Here is a 27545-nt window from a genome sequence, read left to right on the forward strand (position 1 = left end):
TCTCCACGCGTTGTCAGAGGATGATGCAGAATAACTTCTTCTCCCTGAATGGGTTTTCAGAAGCAGGCAGAGGGGCGATGAGCGGATCATCCCTAAGGTGAGCATCGCAGTAAGCCATCAGGTCGGCTGATGCCTTTGACACCTAGAACACGCCAAAGAAAGACCAGTGTTAGGAATGGTTTTACTTGAGTGGTGTGGTGGGAGAGTATCCTGGCTGACCCACTCTCATTACTGTACTTTTTGTTTTGTTTATTCTTGAGATGTGAGCTGACAAGCCTAGCATTTATTACCCATCCTTAATTGCCATCAAGAAGGTGGTGGTGAGCCGCCCTCTTGAACCACTGCACTCCATCTGGTGTAGGGACACATGCAATGAAGTTATAGGGAGGGAGTTCCAGGATTTTGACCCAGAGACAGGGGAGGAATGGCGATATACTTCCAAGTCAAGATAGTGTGTCACTTGGAGGGATACTTAGATGTGGTGGTGCTCCCATGCACCTGCTGTCCTTGTTCTTCTAGGAAGACCTAGACAACATTAACATTAAGACTTGAACTAATAAGTCAAGGATGCAGATTTGGAAGGTGTTGACAAATGCCTCTTGGTGAATTGCAGCAGTGCATCTTATGGATGGTACACACTGCTGTTACTGTGCGTGGCAGAGGGAGTGAATGTTAAAAGGTGGTAGATGGGGTGCCAGTCAAGCAGCCTGCTTTGTCCTGGATGGTGTCAAGCTTCTTGACTGTTGTTGGAGCTGCACTCATCCAGGCAAGTGGAGAGTATTCCATCATATGCCTGACTTGGGTCATGTAAATGGTGGACAGGTTTTGGGGAATTAAGAGGAGAATTACTCTTTGCAGAAATTCCAGCCTCTGACCTGCTCTTGGAGTCAGTGTTTATATGGCCAGTTAAGTCTCTAGTCAATGGTAATCCCCAGGATGCTGGTGGGGGATTCAGCATTGGTAGTACCAATGAACTTCAAGGAAAGAGGGTTAGATTCTCTCTTGTTGGAGAGAATCATTGCCTGGCACTTGTGTGGTATGAATGTTTCTTATCAGCTCAAGCCCGAGTGTTGTACAGGTCTTGCTGCTTTTGGACATGGACTGCTTAGGTATCTGACGATCCACAAATGATACTGAACATCACGCAATCATCAGCGAGCATCCCCACTTCTGACCTAATGATGGAGGGAAGGCCGTTGACAATAGAACTGAAGATAGTTGGGTCTAGGACACTACCCTAAGGAACTTCTGCAGCAATGACCTGGAGCTGAGATGATTGGCCTCCAACTACCACAAACATCTTCCTTTGTGGTAGGTATGACTCAACCAGTGGTGAATCTTCCCCTTGATTCATAAGAACTAGGAGCAGGAATAGATCAGGCAGCTCTCAATACTCCTCCATTCAGTACAATTATGAGCGACCTTTCCCACCTGCTTCCCATATCCCTCAATTCTCTGAGATCCCAAAAATCTGTCCATCTATCTCAGCCTTAAATACAGTCAACACTGGGGCATCCACAAACCTCGGGGGTAGATAATTCCAAAGTTCCACTACCCTTTGATCAAAGACACTTCACCTCAGTCCTAAATGATCGTTTCCTTATCCCGAGACTGTAACCCTGTGTTCAGAATCTTGTATGTTTCAGTGAGATCACCTCTCATTCCTCTAAACTCTAAAGCCCAATTTATTCAGTGTCCCATCATAGGACAACCTTTTCATTCCAGGAATCAATCTAGTAAACCTTTTCGGTACTGTCTTCAATGCAAGTATATCCTTCTTCAAAATAGAGAGAGAAAAACGTGGCCACAGCACTCTAGGTGTGGCCTCATCAAAGCCCTGCACAATTAAAAGAAGACTTCCTTGCTCTTGTACTCCACTTCCCTTGAAATTAAGGCCAATGTGCCATTTGCTTTCTTAATTGCTTGCTGTATCTGCATACTAACTTTGTGTTCCTTGTACAGGGACACCCAAGTCCCTCTGAACATTAACATTAGCAGTTTTGTGTGTTTTGAAATCCAAGCTGGACAATTACCACCCCATCTACTCTTGATCATCAGCAAAGTGATGGAAGGGGTCATTGACAGTGCTATCATGTGGCACTTACTCAGAAACAACTTGCCCACTCAGAAACAACTTGCCCGCTGATGCTTAGTTTGGATTCTGTCAGGGCCACTCAGCTCCTGGCCTCATTACAGCCTTGGTTCAAACATGGACAAAGAGCTAAACTCCCAAGGTGAGGTGAAAGTGACTGCCCTTGCCATCAAGGCCGCATTTGACCGAGTGTGGCATCAAGGAGCCCTAGCAAAACCGAAGTCGAAGGGAAATGGGGGAAAACTCTCTGTTGGTTGGAGTCATACCTAGCACAAAGGAAGAAGATGGTTGTTGTTATTGGAAGTCAATCATCTCAGTTCCAGGATATCACTGCAGGAGTTCCTCAGCGTAATGTCATAGGCCCAACCATCTTCAGCTGCTTCATCAATGACCTTCCTTCTATCATAAGGTCAAAAGTGGGGATGTTCACTGATGATTGCACAATGTTCAGCACCATTCGCGACTTCTCAGATACTGAAGCATGTTCACATGCAGCAAGACCTGGACAATATCCAGGCTTGGGCTGACAAGTGGCAAGTAACATTTGCGCCACACAAGTACCTGGCAATGACCATTCCCAAAAAGAGAGAATCCAGCCATCTCCCCTTGAAATTCAATGCCATTACCATTGCTGAATCTCCCACTATCAACATCCTGGGGGTTACCATTGACCAGAAACCAAACTGGGCCAACCAGGTCAGAGGCTGGGAATTCTGCAGTGAGTAACTCACCTCCTGGCTTCCCAAAGCCTGCCCACCATCTACAAGGCAGAAGTTAGGAGCATGATGGAAAACTCTCCACTTGCCTGGATGAGTGCAGCTCCATCAACACTCAAGAGGCTTGACACCATCCAAGTCAAAGCAGCCCGCTTGATTAGCACTCCATCCACCATCCACTCTCTCCACCACCGACGCACAGTGGCAGCAGTGTGTACCATCTACAAGATGTACTGCAGGATCCCATCAGGGCTCCTTCAACAGCATCTTCCGAACTCACGACCTCTACCAACTAGAAAGACAAGGGCAACAGATCGATGGGAACACCACCACTTGCAAGTTCCCCTCCAAACCACTCACCATCCTGACTTGGAAATGTATTGCTGTTCCTTCACTGTCGCTGGGTTAAAATCCTGGAACTCCCTCCCAAACAGCACTGTGGGTGTACCTACACCACGTGGACTGCAGCAGTTCAAGAAGGTGCCTCATCACCACCTCCTCGAGGGCAATTAGAGATGGGCAATATAAATGCTGGCCTAGCCATGTCCCATGAAAGAATTTTAAAAATTCTGATTTTCTATTCTTGCTACTGAAGTGCATAACCTCATACCTCCCCACATTATATTCCATCTGCCATCTTGTTGCCCAATCACTTAACCTGTCTATATATCTCTTTGCAGTCTCTGTGTCCTCCTCATGGCTTACATTTCCAACCAGATTTGTATCATCAGCAGACTTAGATACATTACTCTCTAAGTTATTAATTTGGTTGGAAACAGCTAAGGCCCTAGTACTTCACTAGTCACACTAGTCACATTCTGTCAACTTGAAAATGCCCAGATTAACCTTACTCTCTGCTTTCTATCCATTAACCAATCCTCTTTCCATGTTAATATATTAACCCCAACTCCATGAAACCTTATCTTGCAAATTAACCTTTTATATGACACCTTATCAGATGCCTTTTGGAAATCCAAGTATACTACATCTACACGTTCCACTTTATCTTCCCTACTAATTACATCTTCAATAAACTCTTTGTCAAACATTATTTCCCTTTTGTAAAACCATGTTGACTTTGTCTAATTTTACTATGGTTTTCTAACTGCATTGCTAAGACTTCCTTAATAATAGATTCCAGCGTTTTCCTTGATATCAGGCTAATTCCTTTTTTCACTCTCCCTCCATTTTTGAATAGCAGGGTTACATTTATTAACTCCCAAGCTGCTGGGACCATTCTAGAATCTGGGGAATTTTGGAAAATCATAACCAATCCATCCACTATCTCCGCAGATACCATTTTTTAGAGCCCTAGTATGCACCCATCAGGTCAGAACCCATCAGGTCCTAGGGATTTATTGGATTTCAGTCCCTTAAATTTCTCCAGTACGTTTTCTCTGCTGATATTAATGACCTTAAATTCCTCACTCTTAGTTACTAGCCCCTTAGTTACTCTCTATTTCTGGTATGTAATTTGTGTCTTCTATGTGAATACAGACACAAAATGTTTGTCAATGTCTATGTCATTTGCTTGTTCCCCATGATAATTTCTCTTGTCTCTGCCTCTAAGGAACCAATATTTACTTTAGCTCCACTTGTTTCTAAAATGCCTGTAAAAAGCTCTTACAAACTCTTTTTATAATCCTGGCTAGCTTCTTCTCACATTCTATTTTTTTCCCCTTTTATCAACTTTTTGGGGGCCCCTTTCTGAATTCCATAATATTCCCAATCCTTCAGCTTACTACTATTCTTTGAAACATTATAAGCCTCTTCTTTTAATCTTTAACTTGCTCAGTAAACCAAGGATGGATCTTTCATGCTAAGTTTTTGATTTTAATGGAATGTATTTTTATTGAACATTGAATTGTTTCTTTATATGTTTCTTATTGTTTATTAATTGCCATGCCCTTTAGCTATTTACCCAATCAACTAGAGCCAGCCCTCCCCTCATTCCAATGTAATTGATTTGCTTAAGTTTAAGATTCTTGTTTTTATTAGAGTATGTTGCTGTCAAAAGTTAACATGGAATTCAATTGTATTATGATCACTATTTCCCAGTCCTTTATTTTGACTAATAATTAACCTTATTAGATTGAATTTCCATTGACTTCAAATTTTTCTAGGGCTCTTTGATGCCACAATCGGTCAAATGCTGCCTTGATGTCGAGGGCAGTCACTCTCGCCTCACCTCGAGTTCAATTCTTTTGTCCACATTTGGACCAAGGCTGTAATGAGGCAAGCGACCAAGTGGCCCTAGTGGAACCCAAGCCGAACATCAGTAAGCAGGTTATTGATAGCACTGTCAACAACACCTTCCATCACTTTACTGATGATTAAGAGTCAACTGAAGGGGCAGTATAGTAGGCTGGGTTGGATTTGTCCTGCTTTTTACGGACAGAACATACTTGGACAATTTTCCCACACTGCCTGGTTGATGTCAGTATTATAGCTGCACTGGAACAGTTTGAGTAGGCACCCAGCTAGTTCTGGGGAACAATTCTTCAGTATTACAACAAGAATGTTGTCAGGGCCCATTGCCTTTGCTGTATCCAGTGCATTCAGCCATTTCTTGATATCACGTGCAGTAAATTAAATTGCCTTAAGACTGACATCTGTGATTCTCAGGACTTCAGGAGGAGGCTGAGATAGATCATCTGCTTGACATTTCTGGCTGAAAATGCTTGCAATCACTTTAGCCTTGTCTTTTGCACTGATGTGTGGGGATGTCTCATCATCGAGGATGGGGATGTTTGTGGAGCCTCCTCCTTCCGTTAATTGTTCACCACCGTTCACGACTAGACAGAGGGCGGTAGTGAGAAGTGACTGAAGCATTCTGGGAGAAGTCACCGCAGACACCGCGAGTCAGAAGGTGATCGAGGATGACCCACTGTCAAAGAACGGAATAGGCCCAAACATTACATTGCTATAGCGTTTCCATCCCTCCCTCCTCCTCAAACCAAAAAAAAAAGGGAGAGGCAACACCTTCAGCAGTGCACCAGACCTGCGAGGGACATTCTTCTGAAAGTGGATTTTTTTTAAAAAGCAGCTGATTGGTGAGTAAATCTTGGTGAACCAATCTATTAAAGTTATTCATTACTTAATACTGAGGTAGGAGCTAAAAAAAAGTATAGAGTAGTACTGTACAAGTATAGTTAGTCAAGAAACGAGGTTCCTAGCTAACATAAATAAGGCCCCAAGCTAGCGTATTTTTTAAGGGAGTAACTAGCTTAATCGACAGGGATGTCATGGTAGTAGATCTCAGATCCGTGATATGCTCCTCCTGCAGGATGTGAGAAATGAGGGATGCTTCCAGCGTCCCTGTTGACCATGTGTGCGGAAGGTGTGTCCAAATGCAGCTTTTAGCTAACCGGATTTCGGAGCTGGAGCTGCGGGTGGACTCATTGTGGTGCATCCACGATGCTGAGCAAGTCGTGGTTAGCACATTTAGCAAGGTGGTCACACTGCAGGTGAAGATTACACAGGCAGAAAGGGAATGGGTGACCATCAGGAACAGTAAGAGACTCAGGAAGGTAGTGCAGGAGTCACCTGTGGTCATCCCCCTCTCTAACAGATATACCACTTTGGATACTGTTGGTGGGGATGGCCTCTTAGGGGAAAGCAGCAACAGCCAAGTTCACAGCACCGTGGGTGGCTCTGCTGCTCAGAGGGGCGGGAGGAAAACAAGTGGCAGGGCTATACTGATAAGGGATTCAATAGTTAGGGGCACAGACAGACGCTTCTGTGGCCGCAAGCGTGAATCAAGGATGGTATGCTGCCTCCCTGGTGCCAGGGTCCGGGATGTCACGGAGCGGCTGCAGGACGTTCTGGGGAAGGAAGGTAAGCAGCCAGTGGTCGTGGTACACATTGGTACCAACTACATAGATAAACTAAGGGATGAGGACCTGCAAGCTTAGTACAGGGAGTTAGGAGATAAATTAAAATGCAGGACCTCAAATGTAGTAATCTCAGGATTACTCCCAGTTCCAAATGCTAGTGAGAGCAGGAATAAGCAGATAGACCAAATGAACACTTGGCTGGAGAGATGGTGTAGCCGAGAGGGATTCAGATTCTTGAGGCACTGGGACCGGTTCTGGGGAAGGTGGGACCTGTACAAACCAGACAGGCTGCACCCTGGCAGGGCGGTGACCAGTGTCCTTGCGGGGCTTTTACTAGTTCTGTTGGGGAGTATTTAAACTAGTGTGGCAGGGGGATGGGATCCCAGGAGTGGGATCAGATAGGTCAGATTCAGATCAGAAAAATGGAGGTAGAACATTAGCCAGGGACGTTGTGATAAACATGGAGTTACAGGAGAAGCAAAGTTTAAAAAGTAAAAAATACCTGGAAAAACTCAGCAGGTCTGTTGAAGGGTCATGAGGACTCGAAACGTCAACTGTACCCTTCTCCACCAATGCTGCCAGACCTGCTGAGTTTTTCCAGGTATTTTGTATTTTGGATTTCCAGCATCCGCAGTTTTTTTGTTTTTATCTAAAGTTTAAAAAGTGTCCAGCAAGGGAAATTGACGGGGTTAAACTGTTTATACTTCAGTGCAAGGAGTATTACAAACAAGGTAGATGAGTTAAGGGCACAGGTAGACACATGGCAGCAGGATGTCATTGCTATAACGTAGACCTGGCTAAAGGAGGGACAAAACTGGCAGCTAAATATCCCTGGTTATAGAGTCTTCAGACACGATAGAGTAGGAGATAAAAAAGGAGGGGAGGTAGCACTAATGGTTAAAGAATCAATTCCAGTTATGAGAAGGGATGATATACTAAATGGGTCAACAAACGAGGCTTTATGGATTGAGCTTAGAAATAAAAAAGGGGCAGTCACATGACTAGGAGTATACTACAGACCCCCAAATAGTGAAAGGGAGATAGAAGAACAAGGATGTGGGCAAATTTCTGCTTGTAAGAACAAGAGGACAATAATAGTAGGAGACTTCAAATATCCTAATAACAACTGGGATTCAAACAACGTAAGGGGCACTGAGGGAGAAAAACTCATGCAGTGTGTCCAGGAAAATTTTTTCAACCAATTAGTGACAAATCCAATGAGAGGAGATGCAATTCTAGACCTAGTCTTGGGGAACGAAGAAGGGCAAATGGGTGAAGTGACAGCTGGCGACCATATTGGGGACAGTGATCACAATTCGGTTAGATTTAGCATTACCATGGAAAAGGACAGAGATAAGGCAGGAGTAAAAGTCTTGAACTGGGGGAAGACAAATTTTGCAGAAATGAGAAGGGAGTTGGCTGAGGTGGACTGGACAGCACTGCTGGAAGATAAAACAGTGAAAAACCAATGGGAAACATTAAAAAGCGAGATCCTAATTATACAAAATAGACATGTCCCCTACAAAAATAAGAGTGGTACTGCCAAATCTAGACCTCCCTGGTTGTCTAGAGGAAAACAGAGGAAGATCAGACAGAAAAAGATAGGCACAAAGAAATAAGCACTGCAGGTAGCCTAGATGAATATAGGAAGTGCAGGGACGAAGTAAAAAGGTAAATAAGGAAATCAAAGAGAGGGCATGAAAAAAGATTAGCAAGTAAAGTTAATGATAGCCCAAAGTTGTTTTACAAATACATTAGTGCTAAAAGGTTAGTTAAGGAAAAAGTGGGACCAATCAGAGATGAAGATGGAAACTTGTGTGTAGATGCAGCGACTGTGGGAAGGGTTTTGAATGAATATTTTTTCTCCGTGTTTACAAAGGAAAGGGAGGATGTAGATATAGTAGGCCAGGAGGAACACTGCGAGATATTGGACGGGATAGTCATAAAGAGAGAGGAAGTACTCGAAGGGTTGAAAGTTGATAAGTCACCAGGGCCAGCTGGATTGTTTCCGAGGCTGCTGAAGGGAGTCAGGGAGGAGATAGCAGATGCTCTGAGGATGATTTTCCAATCTTCACTAGATACAGGGGAGGTACCGGAAGACTGGAGAAATGCAAACATAGTTCCATTGTTTCTAAAGGATCAAAGGAAATGCCAAACAATTGTAGGCCAGTTAGTCTTACATCGGTGGTGAGCAAATTAGTCAAATCAATCCTGAGAGATAGGATTAACTGTCATATGGAAAGGCATGGACTAATCAGGGAAGGTCATGCCTCACAAATTTGATTGAATTCTTTGAGGAAGTGACAAGAAGGGTTGATGAAGGTAGAGCAATGGATGTTATGTACATGGATTTTAGCAAGGCATTTGACAAGGTCCCACATGGCAGATTGATGAGGAAGTAAAAGCCCATGGGATTCAGGGTAACGTGGCAAACTGGATAAAAGGTTGGTTTTGTAACAGGAAACAAAGGGTAATGGTCGATGGATGCCCTTGCGAATGGCAAGTTGTCTCAAGTGGTGTTACACAGGGCTCGGTGTTGGGGTCCTTGCTGTTTGTGTTATATATTAACAATTTGGACGAGAACATCGGGGGCATGATTGGGAAATTTGCAGATGACACAAAGGTTGGCCAAGTAGTGGATAGTGTAGAGGAAAGTCATAATCTCCAAAACGATATAGATGAGTTGGTGGAGTGGGCGGTAAAGTGTCAGATGGATTTTAACATAGAGAAGTGTGAGGTCATACATTTAGGGAGGTCAAACAGTTACAGGGATTACAAAATAAATGGGAATATACTAACAGGGGTAGATGAAGTGAGAAATCTTGGCAGACAAGTACACAGGTCCATGAAGGCAACAGTTCCAGTAGACAAGGTTGTAAACAAGACATATGGAATGCTCTCCTTCATTGGCAGAGGTATAGAATATAAAAGTAAGGATATAATGTTGGAATTGCATAAAACACAGGTGAGGCCACAACTGGAGTATTGTGTGCAGTTCTGGTCACCACATTACAGGAAGGACATAATAGCTCTGGAGAGAGTGCAGAGGAGTTTTACAAGAATGTTGCCAGGGTTAGAAAAGTGTAACTACGAGGACAGATTGGATAGGTTGGGGTTATTTTCCTTAGAACAAAGAAAGCTGAGAGGTGACTTGATTGAGTTGTACAAAATTATGAGGGGGATAGAGTGGAGAGGATAAAATTGTTTCACTTGATGGAGAATTCTAAAACCAGGGGATATAGATTCAAGATAAGTGGCAGAAGGTGTAGGAGGGACATGAGGAAGAACATTTTTTACGCAGAGGGTAGTGGGTGTCTGGAATTCACTGCCCAAGTTGGCGGTAGAGGCAGAAACTTTAAACTCTTTTAAAAAGTACCTGGATCTGCACCTAAAGTGCTATAAGCTGCAGGGCTATAGGCTGGGTGCAGGAAGGTGGGATTAGAAAGGGCACCTGGGTGTCCTCGGGCTGGCATGGACAAGATGGGCCGAATGGCCTCCTTCTGTGCTGTAACTTTTCTATGGTTCAATGTGGCAAGACTGCAGAGCTTTATATCCTGATCTACCCATTATGGGATCAATAGCTCTGTCTGTAACATTCTGATTAACATGCATGCCTGTGTTGTAGCTTCATCAGGTTGGTATTTTGTTTTTAGACATGCCTGATGTGACTCCTGGCATGCTCTCTGACACTCATTGAATAGGGGTCAGTCCCCTGGCTTGCTGCTAATGGTAGAGTGAGGGATATGCCAGGCCAGGAAGCTACAGATTATGTTTGAATACAAATCTGCTGCTGCTGATGGCCCACAGCACCTCATGAATGCCCAGTTTGAGCTGTTAGATCTGGTCCAAGGCTATCCCATTTATTATGATGGTAGTGACACACAACACAATGGTGGATACCTTCATTGTGAAGGTGGGACCTCATTTCCACAAGGGCTGGTCAAATGCCTCTGTAACAGGTAGATTGGTGACGGCGAGATCAAGTAGATCTTGTTGATTTGGACAGAGGGATGCACGGGCACGAGACTACGTGTTGAGTGAGACGTAGATTGAATGAGGAGTTGGGAATTTGGTTCAGATGGGAATTCGGGAGGAGGGGCAAAGAGGTGCTCCTTTTTTTCAGCATCCAGCAGTTGGTGAATTTCCTTCCTTGTCACCAATATACGTGAATGCAACTCTCTGTTACTTTATCTGTGTAAATCATTAACTAATTAAATAAATAAGGTTGGACAGGAATGGCAGGGATGGTGATGTGCTGTGATTGCATTGTGTATGAATCTGTGGAACGCCCCGCAATCCTGGACAACCATATCCGCAGCTTAGTCAACTTTGGCTCTGGATTGCTGAGCTGGAGTCTGAGTTGTGGACATTGTGGGGCATCAGGGAGGGGGAGAGTTACCTGGACACTTTGTTCCAAAAGGCAGTCACTCCCCTTAGGTTAGGCAAAACTTCACAGTTGATCAATGATCAGGGACATGAGGGTGTGACTGTGAGTCAGGGAGAGAAGGTGAACCAGCATGTAGTGATGGAGGAGCCTCAGCCCCTGACTTTGTCCAACACGTACAAAGTGCTGCCTGTGTGCATGAGGATAAGGCCTCAAAGGTGGATGAGCAGACTGACCATGACACCATGGTGAAGGATGCTATTCAAGTTGGGGAAACAAAGAGGAAGGTGGTAGTGAGAGGAGACAGTATAGTCAGGGGGATAGATACTGTTCTCTGCAACAGAGAGCATAAGTCCAGACAGTTGTGTTGCCTGCCCGGATGCCAGGGTTTAGGACATCTGCTCAGGGCTGGAGAGAAACTTGTAGGGAGGAGGAGGAGGATCCAGTAGTTGTGGTCCATGTGGGTACCAATGACATAGGAGGAATCAGGAAAGCGGTTCTGCTGAGGGGGTATGAGCAGCTAAGGGGCAAGTTAAAAAGAATCTCAAGAGGTGAGCCATGAGCGAATTGGTGTAGGGTAAATAAGATTAGAGCAATGAATGCATGGCTCAAAGATTGGTGTGATAGAAATGGATTTCAATTTATGGGGCACTGGCACCAGTATTGGGGAAATTGGGAGCTGTACTATTGGGACGGTCTTCACCTCAGCTGTGCTGAGACCAGTATTCTGGTGAATCGTATAACTAAGAGTACTACAGACCTTTAAACTAAATGGTGGGGAGGGCGGGGGGCGGGGCGGGGGGGTGGTGGTGCAGGGTGCAGGGAGGAGGGATCATGTGAGAGAAGATATAGTAGAGTAAAGGGAAACAACCAAGTAATACAGCAGGGCAGCAATTTGGGTAATGAATTCTGTAGTGTTACAGGAACGGACAGAACATACAATCATAATAAGAGTGCACCAGCGGAAAAAGCCAAAAATGGTAAAAACAAAGTTTAAGGCCCTGTATCTGAATGCACATAGCATTTGTAACAAAAGGGATAAATCGTTAGCACAGATAGAGATAAATATAAATGACCTGATAGGCATTGCAGAGACATGTTTGAAAGGTGACCAAGGTTGGGACCTGAATGTTGAAGGGTATTTGACATATCAGAATGACAGGAAGCTAGGAAAAGGTGGTGGGGTAGCTGTGTTAATTAAGAATTCAGTACTGAGAGAAGGCCTTAGCTTGAAAGAATAAGATGTAGAATCAATTTGGGCAGAGATAAGAAATAGTAAAGGGAAGAGATCACTTGTGGGAGTATTTTATAGGCCCCCTAACAGTAGCTACAATATAGGACAGAGCATACAGGAAGAACTAAATAAGGTGTGCAAGAAGAGTACCAGGATAATCATGGGTGACTTTAATCTATATGCAGATTGGGAGAAATCAGTTTGGCAAAAGTAGCCTGGTAATCAAGTTCATAGAGTGTTTTCGGGACAGTTTCTTAGAGCAGTATGTTCTACAACCAACCAGGGAGCAGGCTATCCTAGATCTCCTTGTGCAATGAGGCAGGTTTAATCAATATCCCCATGGTGAAGGAGCATCTAGGTGACAGCGATCACAACATAATAGAATTTCATGTTCAGTTTGAAATGGAGAAGTGTAGATCCATGACTAGTGTTTTAAACCTAAATAAAGGTGACTATGAGGGTATGAAGGCAGAGCTGGCTAAGGCGAACTGGGAAACTAGATTAAAAGGCAGGACAGTAGAGTTGCAGTGACAGACTTTTAAGGACATATTCAATAATGCTCAGAAAAGATTTACCCCAGTGAGAAAGAAAGACTCTTTGACAAGGATGCATTATCCATGGCTAAATAAGGAAGTTAACAATATACTGAAAGAAACACTGTACAAATCTGCAAAGATTAGTGGAAGGTCAGAGGGTTAGACAGATTTTAAGAACCAGCAAAGAATAACTAAAAAGATAATAAAGAGGCAGAAAGCAGAGTATGAGAGAAAGTAAGATAAAAACGGATGGTAAATATTTGAATAGAAAACGAGTAACTAAAGCTAGAGTTGGCCCCTAGAGAGTTTCTGGGGAGCTGATAATGGAAAACAAATGGTGGAGGCGTTGAACAGGTAATCTGTGTCTGTCTTCACGGTAGAGGACTTAGGAAATTTCCCAAAGATTCTTGAAAATCAATCGGTGATAGGGAGGAATAACTTAATACAATCACCATCACCAGGGAAACGGTTCTAGGAAAACCATTAGAGCTAAAGGCTGACAAGTCCCCAGGACCGGATGGCCTGCATCCTAGGGTCTTAAAAGAAGTGGTGGCACAGATAGAAGATGCATTGGTTATCTTCCAAAATTCCTTAGATTCTAGAAGAGTTCCAGCAGAAATGTAACACATTTATTCAAGAAAGAAGGGAGGTAAAAGGCAGGAAACTATAGGCCAGTTAGCTTAACATCATAGGGCAAGAGCTAGAATCCATTATTAATGGAGGTTATAGCAGGATGCTTAGATTTGATCAGGCAGAGCCAACATGGCTTTGTGAAAAGGAAATCGTGTTTAACTAATCTTTTAGAGTTTTTTTGATGAAGTAATATTCAAGGTGGATAAAGGGGAGCCGGTAGATGTGGTGTACTTGGATTTCCATTTAATAAGGTGTCACATCAAAGATTACTACACAAGATAAGAGGTAACATATTAGCATGGATAAATGATTGGTTAGCTAACAGGAAGCAGAGAGCAGGGAAAAATGAGTCTTTTTTGGATTGGCAAGCTGTAACTCAGAGTCCCATAGGGACCAGTGCTGGGGCCTCAACTATCTACAATCTCTATCAATGACTTGGATGAAGGGAGTGAATATATGGTGGCTAAATTCGCTGATGACACCAAGATAGGTAGGAAAGTAAGTTGTCAAGAGGTAGAGAGTCAGCAAAGGGATATAGGCAGGTTAATGGGCAAAAAATTGGCAGGTGGAGTACAATGTGGAAAAATGTGAACTTGTTTGCTTTGGCAGGAAGAATAGAAAAGCAGCATTTAATTAAATGGAGAAAAATTGCAGACCTCAATGATACAGAGGGATCTAGGTGTCCTGGCACATGAATCATAAAGTTAGTACGTAGGTACAGCAAGTGATTGGGAAGGTAAATGAAATGTTGGTGTTTATAGCAAGTGGAATGGAATATAAAAGTAGGGAAGTTTTACTGGAGCTAGCAAGGGCCTTGGTGAGACCACATCTGCAATACTGTGTGCAGTTTTGGTCTCCTTATTTAAAAAATATATAATTGTTTTAGAAACAGTTCAGAGAAGGTTCACTGGACTCATTCCTGAGATGAAGGGATTGTCTTATGATGAAAGGTTGAACAGGTTGGGCCTACTTCCACTGGAGTTTAGAAGAAAAAGGTGACCTTATTGAAATGTATGAGATCCTGAGGGGACTTGATCGGCTGGATACCTGGAGCGTGCTGCCTCTTGTGGGGGAGACTAAAACTAGGGGACATAGTTTAAAAATAGGAGTACTCCCTTTCAAGACAGAGATGAGGAGTATTTTTTTTTCCCAAAGAGTCGTTGGTGTGTGGAATTCTCTTCTCCAGAAAGTAATGGAGGCTGGGTCATTGAATTTATTCAAGGCAGAGTTAGACAGATTGTTGTTAAGCAAGGCAGTCAAGGATTATGGGTTGCAGACAGGAAAGTGGAGCCAAGACTACAACCAGATCAGCCATGATCTTATTGAATGGTGGAACGTGCTCGAAGGACTAAATGGCCTACTCCTGATCCTATGTTCTCACCACCAGTTGCACACCCAGTTGGGCAGATATGTCCTTCAGGACCTGGCTAGTTCCATCAGTAGTAGCGCTACTGAGCCAGTCTTGATGGACATAGAAATTCCCCACCCAGAGTACATTATGTGCCCATGCTACCCTTAGTATTTCTTGATGTGGTGTTCAGCATGGAGGAGCACTGAATTGTCAGCTGAGGGGAAGGGTGGCAGTGATGGTCAGTGTTTATGTAACTAGAATGAGGCTTAAAAAGTGAAATTTGAGGACAGATTACCTAAACTAGTCTGTGTCTCCTTGAATTTAGAAGTTTGGAGAGGTAATCATATGAGGTGTTTGAAACATTAAAAGGATTTGATAGCATAGTAGAGAGAAACTATTTCCTCTGGTGGAGAACCCAGTACAAGGAGGCACAACCTCAAGGGTTATTCAAGGGTGTTGTCAGGAAGCACTTTTTCCACACATACTGTGGTAGAAGTCCAACAAGGAAGATAGTAACAGGCTTCAGGAGGACATGGAGAGCTGGTTAAATGGACACATACATGGCAGATGAAATTTAACGAAGAATGTGAAATGATACATTTAGGAAGAAAAGATGAGGAGAGACAATATCAATAAAATAGTACAATTTTAAAGTGAGTGAGAAGGCTGTTAAAAAAGCATATGGGATCTTAAAATTTATAATTAGAGGCATGGACTACAAAAGCAAGAAAATTATGCCAAACGTTTATAAATTACTGGTTAGGCCTCAGCTGGCATATTGTGTCCAATCTGGGTACTACACTTATGCTGGTCGGAAGGATATCAAGGCTGTGGAGAGGATGCAGAAAAGATTTGCTAGAGTGATACCAACTATGAAGGATTCCAGTTATATGGAGAGTAAAGAAGCTTAAGGGGAAATCTAACAGAGGTAGTCAAAATCGTCAAGGATTTTGTTAAGAGTAAATAGGGAGTCAGTAACAAGAGCACACAGATTTAAGGTAATTGGCAAAAAAAAAGTGGTGAAATGAGCAGAAATTTATTTATGCGGCAAATTGTTAAAATCTGGAATGCACTTTCTGAAAGGATGGTGGAAACAGATTCAGTCGTAATGTTCAGAAGGGAGGTGGATATATAATTGAAGTAGAAAAATTTGCAGGACTATGGGGGAAGCACATGGGAATGAGACTAATTGGATAACTCTTTCAAAGAGCCAGCATAAGGATGATGAGCTGAATGTCTCCTTCTGTGCTGGATATTTCCTTTCCTCCCTGATCTGCTGATCGACAGTCCTATAGGCTCATGTACAGCCGCACACAAGCTCCTAGGACTGAATCAACCATTTCTGCAGCTGAGACATGAGCTCCCTCAACCCCGATTGTGGGGTGGGGGGGACACAAATTGGCAGCAAGATGACATCGGTCTCATAAATCAGGACAAGCACAGAGCCAGTTCTGGATTAATACAGGCTCCACAGTTTCATTTTGGCCTTGACATCCTTCCTAAAGTTTGGTGCCCAGATTGGACACAATATGCCAGCTTAGACCTAACTAGTAATTTATAAATGTTTAGCATAACTTTCTTACTTTTCTAGTCCAAAATATACAAGGCAATCTGATCCACATGGAGACCTTGCGATTCTTTCTGTACCTTGTTAACAATCCACACGTTTATTCCCCATTTTTCAGAGTCAGGAAACACTGTGCTGACCTGTAGTATAAACAATTTGCATTTATAGAGCACCTTTGAAGTAGCAAAACATCCCAATTGACTTCTCAAGGAACATAATTATTTTCAAATGGACACCAAACTCATAAGGCGATAATAGGACAAGGTGACGAAAAGCTTGGTCAAAGAAGAAGGCTTTAAGAGAGTGTCTTAAAGGAGAAGAAACAGGCAGAGCAGTTCAGGGAAGGAATTCCAAAACTTGGGGTCTAGGTACTGGTAGCTGAAGGTACAGCTCCAATGGTGGGGCAAAGGAAATCAGGGTCAGGCAAGGTCTTGGAAGGTTGTAGTGACAGAAAGAGAATACAGAATTAGGGAGGGGTGAGGCTGTGGATAGATTGGAACAGAAAGATCAGCATTTGAAATTTGTGTTGTTGTCACATTGATGCCAATTTGTAAAAACCTCACAGATTAGTCTGTTGGGCAACATTCACAAAAACAAAAACTTATCTTGCTTTCACTGGCATTATAAAAAAACTGCAGGTTACAATGAATACGATTTGTTGATGTGCTGTCAGTCCTTACAGTTAAGAAAGGATGGGGATTGTCAATGTAAAAAGCCTGTGTGAAATCCTGGGAGCTCCTCTATAATTATGTTGGAAGCTTCAATGTCAATAGGAAAACCTTCCCGTCGAAACTATCAATACCACTTGTTTCCCTGAAAGGATGCAGCTTTCTGTGCTGCATGTTCTTAGTGCCTATTTGCAACCAGCCTGTTCCAAGCCCCACTGTCGTCTGATAATAAGAGTCTGTCAGCTCCTAATGGGAGAAAATCAAACATAGCCAGGGCCTGGAAGGAGATGTCATGCGATGCAACTAAAAGACTATCACAAGCAGTGAAGATTTCTGGCAGCATGAAAGCATCTAATTAAAATGTTTACTGCTCTTTTTGGGGAGTTTCAAAATTGCAAAGACAAGAGCTGGCTGTAAAATCTCTTTATTTAGCCAAAAGAACTAAAGACTGTCCTTATCAGACAACAGCCAGGGAGGGTTAATGAGGAAACATGTTCTGAAGTGGTTTCATTTTTTGAGATTATTTTCTCTCCCTGTTCAATTTCCTGGTGGGTGTACCATTATATTAAAATGTCTGCATTCAACCGTAGCCTAGTGTAAGATATATGGTGTTAATGAGTACAGTAATATATCATTAAATGCTGTGTCATTACCATCCAAATGAGACATGGAAAGAACCTATGAGTCACTGGCACCCCTCTGCTTTGCATTCAACCCAGTTGCCTGATTTTTTTTCCCTCTCTAGCTGGTGTCGAGTTGCCAACCTTCCAGGATAGCCCTGGAACTTCCAGAATTTAAACATTAATCTTCCGGATACAGTGAACAAAAACCCATGAGAAAGGTCAGAGGGGTATCAAAAAGTTGTTTTGTTTTTCCATTTTTTTGAACACCATTATTTTTTAGTTATAGTTAGAGATGAGAGTTAAAGGAATTAAGAGGGTGGGACAATCGTCAGAAATCTCCAGGAATACATCCAACCAGGTTGTCAACTCTCCCTGATGTCTATGTTTACACTCAATCTAGAGAACTGGGCCAGACTTTAGCTAGTAATTCATAACATAAACAACTACTTATACTTCAATCGCACTCATTTCATTCGAGGATTTGGATATGCACTAAGCTCTGGAGAGGATGCTGGGAGTGAAAACAGGAAAAGACTAGCTGGTCCAAGCAGCCTGTCCCATACTGTTATGATACGTCATTCATTTTGCCACTAGATTCCCTACTCCCACAGTACCATGCTGTTTAACAGGAGTGGTGGAAAATCCGATCAGAAACTCCAGGAAAATTACAGGGAACAAGTCTGGAACATTCCTCCCTGAACACTTTAGGCGACCCACATTAGTCCAGGAGACCATACCGCCTGTGACTGACATCATTTGGTACTTCCCTCTGGTATAATGCGATCTCCACCCCAGTCTGAAACCAGTCCAGTCTCAAAGGTATTAGTATTTGCTGGAAGAGATCACACAGGAAAAGCAAAGCCATGGTAGGTTTTTTTGAAGGTGAAGAAGAGCCTCTTAATGGTGATTATCTTAACAGTTGAATGCAAAGACAATCATCCCTCATTTCATCATTGGGAAACAAACAAAATAAGGACAATTATCTCTTTCCTTAAAAGATGCCTCAGAACTGTCATCTTTCTAAAATTACCAACTATGAATCTTTAGAAAGTACTGCTTACCTTCATTCTTTCCATGCAGGCTTCCATCTTCAGCTGTTCTACAGCTTTTCTGGCCTGAGAAATACTGGCTGTGCTGTTGTTCGACATTTCCTGTCACTCTGTAAACCTTCAAATCAAATCACATGCCCTGAAGTTTAAGGGATGTAAAGTGTTGAGATGTCAATCTAAATTGCAATCCCTTAGATATTTACGTATGAAAGTTAATACTGTTATTTACCACACAGTTTTCAAAAACAACCCATATTGGATCAGGAATTAGCTAATGGAGTGGATCATTGCACCGTAATTTCATTCTCGGGCTCAGTTTGAAGTCTAATGGGTTTAAAGTCTCCCTTATCTGTTGAGTCAGGAGGTGCAGGCTTCATTCCTTGCTCTGGGAAGCCTGGTGAGTGGAAATTGGGGCTCAAGCTCTGAATTCTGGGTTGACATCCAGTGGGATTCTCATGTGCGTTGCATGTGGCAGATCCCTCCACCCTCAGCATATGGGGTTTTGGAAGCACAAAACACTTTTGCCTCATCAGATTAGCTGCCATATTGGCTGGTATAAAGGTGGTTAAATCAGCCTGATTCCTGCTACTATTTTTGCACTATTCTCCAGGGGAAGGGCAAGGATGTGAAAATAGTGCCAACTGCATTAAGTGACTTTACTGCTGTTTGACATAATGCATTCTGAGGAGGACAGCATCATGAAAAGCAACTTGAATTTTACAGCAGTACAATTCTATTTTTAGGGGGTCAACCTAAACTTGTAAAACTGGAATTTCCTTGGAGTCTGCTCCTGTACTGTTCTTAAACTTTGTTGGAAGTATAGTAGAAACTGCTTACATGGCTAAACAGGGAAATTCTAGATGAGGATAATTATTCTCAATCTACAGTGGTGCATTTTAACAAAGGTTTAAAATTAACATTTAAATTTAATATAAGGTTGGGATTTGAATTCCCCTCTCTCGGGATTACTAGTTCAATAAAATGACCATCATGCTACTATACCAATGAATAGGAACATAAAGTACAAGAGCAAAGAAGTAATGGTATTTTTTTTTAAATATTAATTGTTGGTCCAAAAACTGTATACAATTTGACTGAATTATGGAAAAGACATAAAAGCCATTGCAAGTGTACAGTGTAGATACACCAGAATGATGCCAAAGATGGAAAACTATAATTATGGAGAAGAGACTGGAGATGTTTCTACTGGAAGAGATAGTTTAAGAGATTGGACAAAAACTTACAATATGAAGGATTTTAATAGGATGCACAGGGAAAGACTATTTCTTCAGGTAAGGCAGTCAGTAATCAGTTTTTTTTAAACCCAGGGCTGTTGGAGCAGGGAATGCTTTACCACACAGAGTGGTTGAGACAGAGACCAATGCATCCTTGAAGAGAGAAGTGGACAGATATTTATAACAGAAATAGTGCAAGGCTCTGGGCAAAGATCTAAGATCAGGTTTGGATTCCTTTGGAAAAGAGCAAACATATACAATGGGCTGAATGGCCTTGGTGCAGTGAAGCTGGAGTTTAACCCCACCACTAGACAACATTCTGGCAGGGGCGCGAAACTCACAGTGAAAACTTAAAATCTGATTTAAAAACCCGGTTTCTCTAGTCTTTAAAGCCCAGGTTAGATGTGGAACAGATTTTTCAGTTCTGTGACGTAATCAAGGATTCATGCTGACAGCTGATGTGACTCACCTTGCAGAGAGATAACATGGAGGTGCTATTTGTTTTCTGGAGATGGCCGGAAAGAATGTCAAAAGTAATTGAACCAGCTCCCTTCCTATCAAGATCTGCATAACGGTGTCACTATGGAGCTGGAGCTGTCAACCATGGGCCATATTAAAGATGCCACAGGGACCAAAGAAGTCCAAAAGAAATCAGTTTTTCAATTTCAGTCCTTAAATCTTTGTTGCCTTTCCATAGTCAAAACGAATGGCAACACAGGAGGAAGTTAATAAACATAACTGCACACTTCAGCAGAGAACATCCAGCCATTGCTACCTCCTTTACTGCCTCTTTGTAAAAAGCTATTTGAGTTGGTGAAGGTTATTCCACACCCCCCCCCCCCCCCACCAAACCCCACCGCATCCCCTCGTCCAGAAATTATGTTAAGATTTTCTTTCAAAAGCTTGGGTTTTGAAGCCAAAATTAGGTATCTGTGACAAGTTCACTCGACTATTGTATTTGAAATATACCATCCATTGGTGGGGTTAGATGAAGGGTAGGAGAAGGCTCTTGTGAAGCATAAACACTGGTATGGACAAGTTGGGCTTATTGGCTTGTTTCTGTACTGTGCATTCTATATTTCTGCCTGATGTTATCTACCTCCTTAGGTCACTGGACCAGTATATATAGCCCTGTTCTAACAGTAAATCTGTGGAAAATCCAATTTGAGAAGACAGATGGACAACAATGGTGTGCTTTTTGTTTGAATGTGCCCTTTTCTAGGCTCCTCAGCCTCCTTCAGTACCCCTGCAGGACATAGAGTCTGCAGATTTGATAATTACTGTCAGCTTAAAACAGGCACCAGAAATGTTCAAAAGAAACATCTGCCTTGAATCGTGTTAAAGTCAGGAGAGGCAATTAACACCACAGGGAAGAAGAGCATGTGAGGGGGAAGAATCACTTGCTGGGCGTGTCACACTGCTGGAGTCTGCCATTAGCTTTGATTTTTTTTTAAATAACCTTTTATCAGTGCATCAAGAACCAGTGCCCTAAATGTTTCAGATGACGTGGCTGCACATTAGTTCCAATTGGATCCTGCTTTCTAGTGATGAGAGCCCAACACAGTTCCTCACAACCGTCAGCATTGAGGACCAGCTCCTTCTTGCTCTACAGAAAATGATAGGATTAATTCAAACTAAAATCAAGTCAAAGCTCAAATTAATACTTCTTTCCATTCTTTAATGCAATAATTTCTATTACTGGTAAATAGAATTACATGAAATTTACAGCACAGAAACAGGCCATTCACCCCAACCAGTCTTGAGGACATGCTCCATCGTGCTGTGTGGCACTACTTCTGTGCCTAATGGGATATATTCAGAATAAACCTAGCAGCTCAAAATTGGACATCAGTGAGGCACCATGTACTATCAGCAGCAACAGAATTGTACTCAACTGCAATTTGTAACCTCCACCATTAAACCTGGGACCAACCCTGGTTCAATCAGGAGTATCAGGAGCAGCACCAAGCATACCTGAAAGTGAGATGCCAACCTGGTGAAGTTACAACACAGGGCTACATACATGCTAGAAAGCAGAAGCAACCTATTATAGACAGATCTATCTAAATAATTCCACAACCAACACATCAGATCAAAGCTCTGCAGACCTGTAATATCCAGTTGTGAATGACTGTGGACAATTAAATGACTATTGGGAGGAACAGGCTTCATGAATAATTTATACCCAATGATGGCAGAGCCCAGCACAAGGACAAAAGGCAAGGCTGAAGCATTTGCCACTATCTTCCACCAATTTGATTCACTCCAAATGATATCTAGAAACAGCTGAGTGCATTGGACGCAGCAATGGTTAGAGGCCCTGACAAGATCTTGGTTGTATTGCAGAAGACTTTTGCTCCAGATGTAGCCATGCCTCTAGCCAGGTTGTTCCAGTACAGCTACAGCACTGGCATCAACAAAATGGAAAATTGCACATCCATGTCCTGCCTGCAAAAAGCAGGGCAAATCAAATGTAGCCAATTAATATCCCACCAACATACCCTCAATTATCAGCAAAATTATGGAAGGTATCACTGACAGTGCTATCAAGCAACATTTACCCACCAATTATCTGCTCATCAATCCTCATTTTGGATTTCACTGGGATCATTTGGCCCCAGATATCCTTACAGTCTTGGTCCAAACATGGACAAAGGACAGACTGCAGAGGTGAGACAGACTTCCCAAGGCAGCATTTGATCGAATTTGGCATCAAGGAGATCTTATAATATTAAAGTCAATAGGTATTAGGGAGAAACTCTCCACTGGTTGGAGTCATAACTAGCACAAAGGAAGGTGGTTGTGGTTGGTGGAGGACAATCGTCTCAGGCCCTGGGGACATCACTGCAGGAGTTCATCAACCTTCATCATGAGGTCAGAAATGGGATTTTTGCACAGTGTTCAGTTCCACTCACAACAACTCAGGTAATGAAGCAGTCTGTTCCCACAAACTGCAAGAGCTGGACAACTGGAGATTGATAAAGTGTCAAGTAACATTTGCACCACACAAATGCCAGTGAATAACTAACTCCAACAAGAGAGTCTAATCACCTCCCCTAGACATTCAATGGTATTACCATCATCAAGTCCTCTCATCAACATCCTTGGGGTAACCAATGACCAGAAACTTAACTGGACCAGTTAAGAGGCTGGATATTTTGCAGCAAGTGACTCACTCCTGACTGCTCAAAGCTGGTCCACCATCTACAAGGCATAAGACAATAGTGTTATGGATTATTCTCAACTTGCCTGGATGAGTGCGGCTCCAACAACACCCAAGATGCTCAACACCATTCATGATAAAACAGCCTGCTTGATTGGCATCCCATCCACAAACATTCACTCCCTTCATCACTGAGTACTGTGGTCTGCAGTGTATATACAAACTACAAGATGCACTGAAGCACCTCGCCAAGGCTTCTTCGACAACACTTCCCAAAGCTGTGACTTCTACCACCTAGAAGGGCAGTAGGCACATGGGAACACCACCACGTGCAAGTTCCCCTCCAAGTCATACGCCATCCTGACTTGGCACTATATCACCATTTCCTCACTGTCACTGGGTCAAAATCCTGCAACTCCTTTCCTAACAGCACTGTAAATGTACCTGGGCCACAGGGACTGCAGCGGTTCAAGAGAACAGCTCATCACCACCTTCTCACAGGCAATTAGGGATAGGTGATGAATGCTGGCCTAGCCAGCAACACCCACATCCTATGAATGAATAAAAAAATGGTCTGTTCTGGAATTTGTGCTCCACACAAGCTTCCTCCCATCCTACTTCATCCAACCCTCTCAGCATATCCTTTGCTTCCTTTCTCCCTCATGTACTTATCCAGCTTTGCCTTGAATGCATCTACATTTGTCTCAACCACTCCCAATGTTAGAGAATTTAACTTCTTGGTAAAGAAGTTTCTCCTGAATTACCTGTTGTTCAGCTACAAACAACAGCTGCAAGCAGAGATTGAGAGTATTCCTGGGCCTAGAGTTTAGACACAATTTGACTCTGCTGATTCAATTGCTGTATTTTTATGAAGGCTTGACTCAAACTTGGCAAAATTATCCACTATAAAATGAGAAAAAAAGAGTATCAACACCAGCAGTTGTGCAGAGACAGCTGTGGCGTGCAGGTCAATGTAGTTGCTATTTTATCAGCCTTGACTCAGTTGGTAGGGCTTTCATTTGGGTGAGTAGGCTGTTAGTTCAAATGCTGCACTGTTAAAAGTGGATGAAAAGATTCCAAAGCACCATTCAGACTTGAACAGGGAAACCTGTTCAAATCTGACTCCCCAGTGTCACAGCCAAGATTAATACCTCAACCAGCATCACTGAAACAGATTACCTGACCATTATTACATCACTCTTTGCAGGAGCTTGCTGCATGGCCATGGCTGCCATGTTTCCTATACTACAAGAGAGAAGTATTTAGATATTCACTTGCATTGCCATAACCTCCAGGGCTATGGGCCAAGCACTGGAAAATGGGATGAGTGAAGTCAGATCTTTGTTGACGGGTGCAATCACAATGGGCCGAATGACCTCCTTCTGTGCTGTAGATGTCTGAGATTACACTTCAAAATTACTTTATAGGCTGTATGGTGCCTTGGAATGTTCTGACAAATGCTATATAAAATTTAATGTAGAGAAATGTGAGGTGATTCATTCTTTAGCACAAAATGTGACAAAACAAACATTAAACGATACAACTTTTAAAGTGTTAGATGAACAGAAAAACACTTGGGGATTTCAGAGAGGCTTTAGAAGTAGGAAGACAAGTTAATAAAGCTGTGAGAGAAACATAGGATCCTAAGTTTTAGAAATAGGGGTACAAGAGTTACAAAAAGCAAACAGCTAATGTTAAATCTGTGCTAATCATTGGTTAGGCCACAGTTAGAAGCCATTGTCTCTGATCCCAAGCCACCAACTGCACCTATCTCCCTAGCCATTGTCCGAGGCTGAAGCAAACTGTTTGCAACTTTGGTGTCCTAGTTGGCCCTGCACTAAGCTTCCAACCCCATAGTCTCTCCATTACCAACACTGTTTACTTCTGCCTCTTAATTTCCCACATTCCTACACTGTTTCATCCCATCTGTGGCTGAAACCCTCCTCCATGCCTTTCTTACTTCCAGACCCAACTGGTTCAATGCTTTCCCAGCCAGCCTCCCATCTACCACCCTCCATAAACTTGAGCTCATCCAAAACCCTGCTAACCATCTCCTAACACACACCATGTCCTGTTCGCCCATCACTCCTGTGCTTGCTGACCTCTTGCACATTCCCGATTTCCATCTCTGCATCACTGGCGGCTGTGCCTTCAGCCCAACTTCAGAAATTCCCTTCCTAAATCTTTCCACTTTGCTAACTCTCTCTCTATTAAGATGCTCCTGAAGCTCTCTCTCTTTGAACAAGCTTTTGGTCATCTGTCCTAACAGCTCCTTAAGTGTCAAATTTTGTTTGATTATGCTCACCATGAAAGGCCTTGGGACATTTTACTGCCCCAAGGGTGCTATGTAAATGCAAATTGTTGCAGAATATAGTCTCCAGTTTTGGGTGCCTTTCGTTACTAAGGATGTCAAAGCTGTGGAGAAAGTGCAGAAGACTTCACTACAACAATCCTGTGGATCAGAAATATTGGTTATGATAAAAATTGGGATTCGTGAAAAGAAAGGTTTAAAGAAGATCAGATTGGTTTGGTCAATTTATGAAGGATTTTAAAAAGGTAAAGAGGGAAACCTTTTTCCTCTGTTTAGAGATTGGGTAATGAGAGGGAATCAACTTAAGCTTCTCTAAAAAGAACAAAGGGAAAGGTCAGGAGAGTTTGTTTTTACATGGAGGGTTGTTATGTCCAAGTAGAAATGTTGGTAGAATTCAAATCTATAATAGCTTTTAAAAGGAATTACATAGAATATACGGCATAAAAACAGACCATTCAGTTCAATTGGTCTGTGGCATTCTTCATGCATCATACAAGCATCTTCATCTCACCCTGTCAACATTGTTTCCTTTCTTCTTCACATGTTTATCTAGCATCTCCTTGAAGGCTATTTGTTGTTATTATTAATAAATGCTATTAACTCAACCATTCTTTGTAGTTTGTTATTGTGAGCTGAAATATCTGGTAGCTCAAAACACTAAGATCTTTGGCGACAACAGTGCACACCACTGTAGATGGCTGAGTCATCAGCTGCCTCAACTCTACTCTCTGGAACTCCCTCCCGAAGTCCTGTCACCTCTCTAAAAACCTCAAAACATCTTTTCAGCCAAAGTATTGGTCTCATGTATTTAAATATTTTTAAAGGAAAAAAATGCAGGTTTGTTGGAAGGGTGTGGGGATGTAACTCTGGATAGTCTGACAGCTGGGACAGGCACAGTGAGCCTTATGACCTCTTGTGTTTTAAAATTCTATGGTGGAACAATTTTATTTTCTAGGCAGGTGCACAGCTGAGTATGTGCAAGTGTGTGTGTGGCAGGGATGGGTGGGGTGGGATGGAAAATGATGTCAAGAGTAAGCAAATGAGATGAAGATCAGCAAACAAAACCCAGTAACAAAAAAATAAGGCGGCAAAAATTTAGCCTGGAAAATGGTGAAAAACCAGCTTGGTGGCGGGGGGGGGGGGGGTGTTGCCTTCACAGTTCAGAAACATCTAGATTGTAGCATTAAACTGCAAAACTAGTCCAACACGTCCTGAAAAGCTATTCATCCAAGTTAGTGTGGGATGGAAAGATTGACAGTGATGCTTTTGTCTAAGGCTGGTGAAGGGGCGATGCTGGAGCAGGGGAGATCCCGCTGTGCTCTGGAGGAGGCCCGTGCTATACCTGACCTGGGGTTGCTTGATGCAGACACTGCCTCAAATAATCCCTTCCTCGCCCTCACAAGATTAGTTTAAAACATTTCAGATCAGGAACTAAAATATCCAAAGAATATTAAAGTATTGTTATCTGCACTATACCCACACCACAACCAGAAGTAAAACAGCACTGTTGTAATAATTGCATTGGAGATAGATTATTTTAATACTGAAGCAGGCAGCAAAAAATGTTGAGTAGGAGGTCCAGCATCTGGGAATACAGAGGAGATAAAATATTCACCAAAAAAGCCGTGAGCTCCCCCTTTTCCTCACCCATTTTCTATGTGAATCATTTCTCGCACTTATTAACCCCCTTAGTTCCTGGGCATCTGCCTGAAAACCACTGGCTTTTCACTTCATCACTGAACGAGCAGAGGAGCGGGATGGGACAGGGATTTCAGCCGGAGTTTGTGAAACAGCCTCTTTCCTCCCACATTTACATTCAAGCTCGGACTATTAAAGGCAGATAAAGAGACTTCGGCTGAGCTGTGCCAGGAGCAAGAGGGGATGAGCCAGCGGGAAGAGGCAGATGTCAGGGGAAGCCGCCTCGCCTTTGTGAACACACTTACCCGGCAGCTGGCAGACACGGGCCGTTACCCGCACCCAAATCCGCGTCCCCGAAGCCGCGCTGCTCTCTAACGAATAACATGAACGGCCCGAGTCGCTGTGCTCCCTTCCACTCAGCTTCTGCCAGACATGGTCCCCGGGTACATGCTGCTCCCCGCTAGAAATAAAAGCAAATCACTCCCCCCCCACCTTGGAAACGCACGGCG

General features: G+C 42.9%; 1 protein-coding gene across 10 annotated transcripts; it reads right to left on the bottom strand.

Moving 5' to 3' along the window:
* LOC121278062 (guanine nucleotide-binding protein G(I)/G(S)/G(O) subunit gamma-4) lies at window positions 1-27545 on the bottom strand. 10 transcript variants are annotated; one of them, XM_041188110.1, is made up of 6 exons: window positions 27342-27545; window positions 25393-25502; window positions 21384-21530; window positions 18702-18807; window positions 16430-16489; window positions 1-142 (listed from the first exon to the last, which is right to left on the bottom strand). In XM_041188110.1, exons 4-6 carry the CDS (start codon window positions 18786-18788, stop codon window positions 14-16), a joined length of 276 nt encoding a protein of 91 aa, XP_041044044.1. In that variant the 5' UTR covers window positions 18789-18807; window positions 21384-21530; window positions 25393-25502; window positions 27342-27545; the 3' UTR covers window positions 1-13. The 10 variants fall into 10 exon arrangements, with proteins under 10 accessions (XP_041044044.1, XP_041044043.1, XP_041044046.1 ...); XM_041188109.1 differs by lacking the exon at window positions 25393-25502; XM_041188112.1 differs by lacking the exon at window positions 25393-25502 and having other exon boundaries at window positions 18702-18828.

This window comes from Carcharodon carcharias, chromosome 5 (assembly GCF_017639515.1).
Source record: "Carcharodon carcharias isolate sCarCar2 chromosome 5, sCarCar2.pri, whole genome shotgun sequence".
Taxonomy (NCBI): Eukaryota; Metazoa; Chordata; class Chondrichthyes; order Lamniformes; family Lamnidae; genus Carcharodon; species Carcharodon carcharias.

What these genes read in the sequence shown, in the direction of transcription:
- LOC121278062 (XM_041188111.1), bottom strand. Translation starts at nt 18,788, where the DNA reads ATGTCGAACAACAGCACAGCCAGTATTTCTCAGGCCAGAAAAGCTGTA. An exon ending in CCTGCATGGAAAGAATGAAG is followed by an intron (nt 16,490 to 18,701) that starts GTAAGCAGTACT and finishes TTTATACTACAG; the next exon opens with GTCAGCACAGTGTTTCCTGA. An exon ending in ACGTGTGGATTGTTAACAAG is followed by an intron (nt 143 to 16,429) that starts GTACAGAAAGAA and finishes GGCGTGTTCTAG; the next exon opens with GTGTCAAAGGCATCAGCCGA.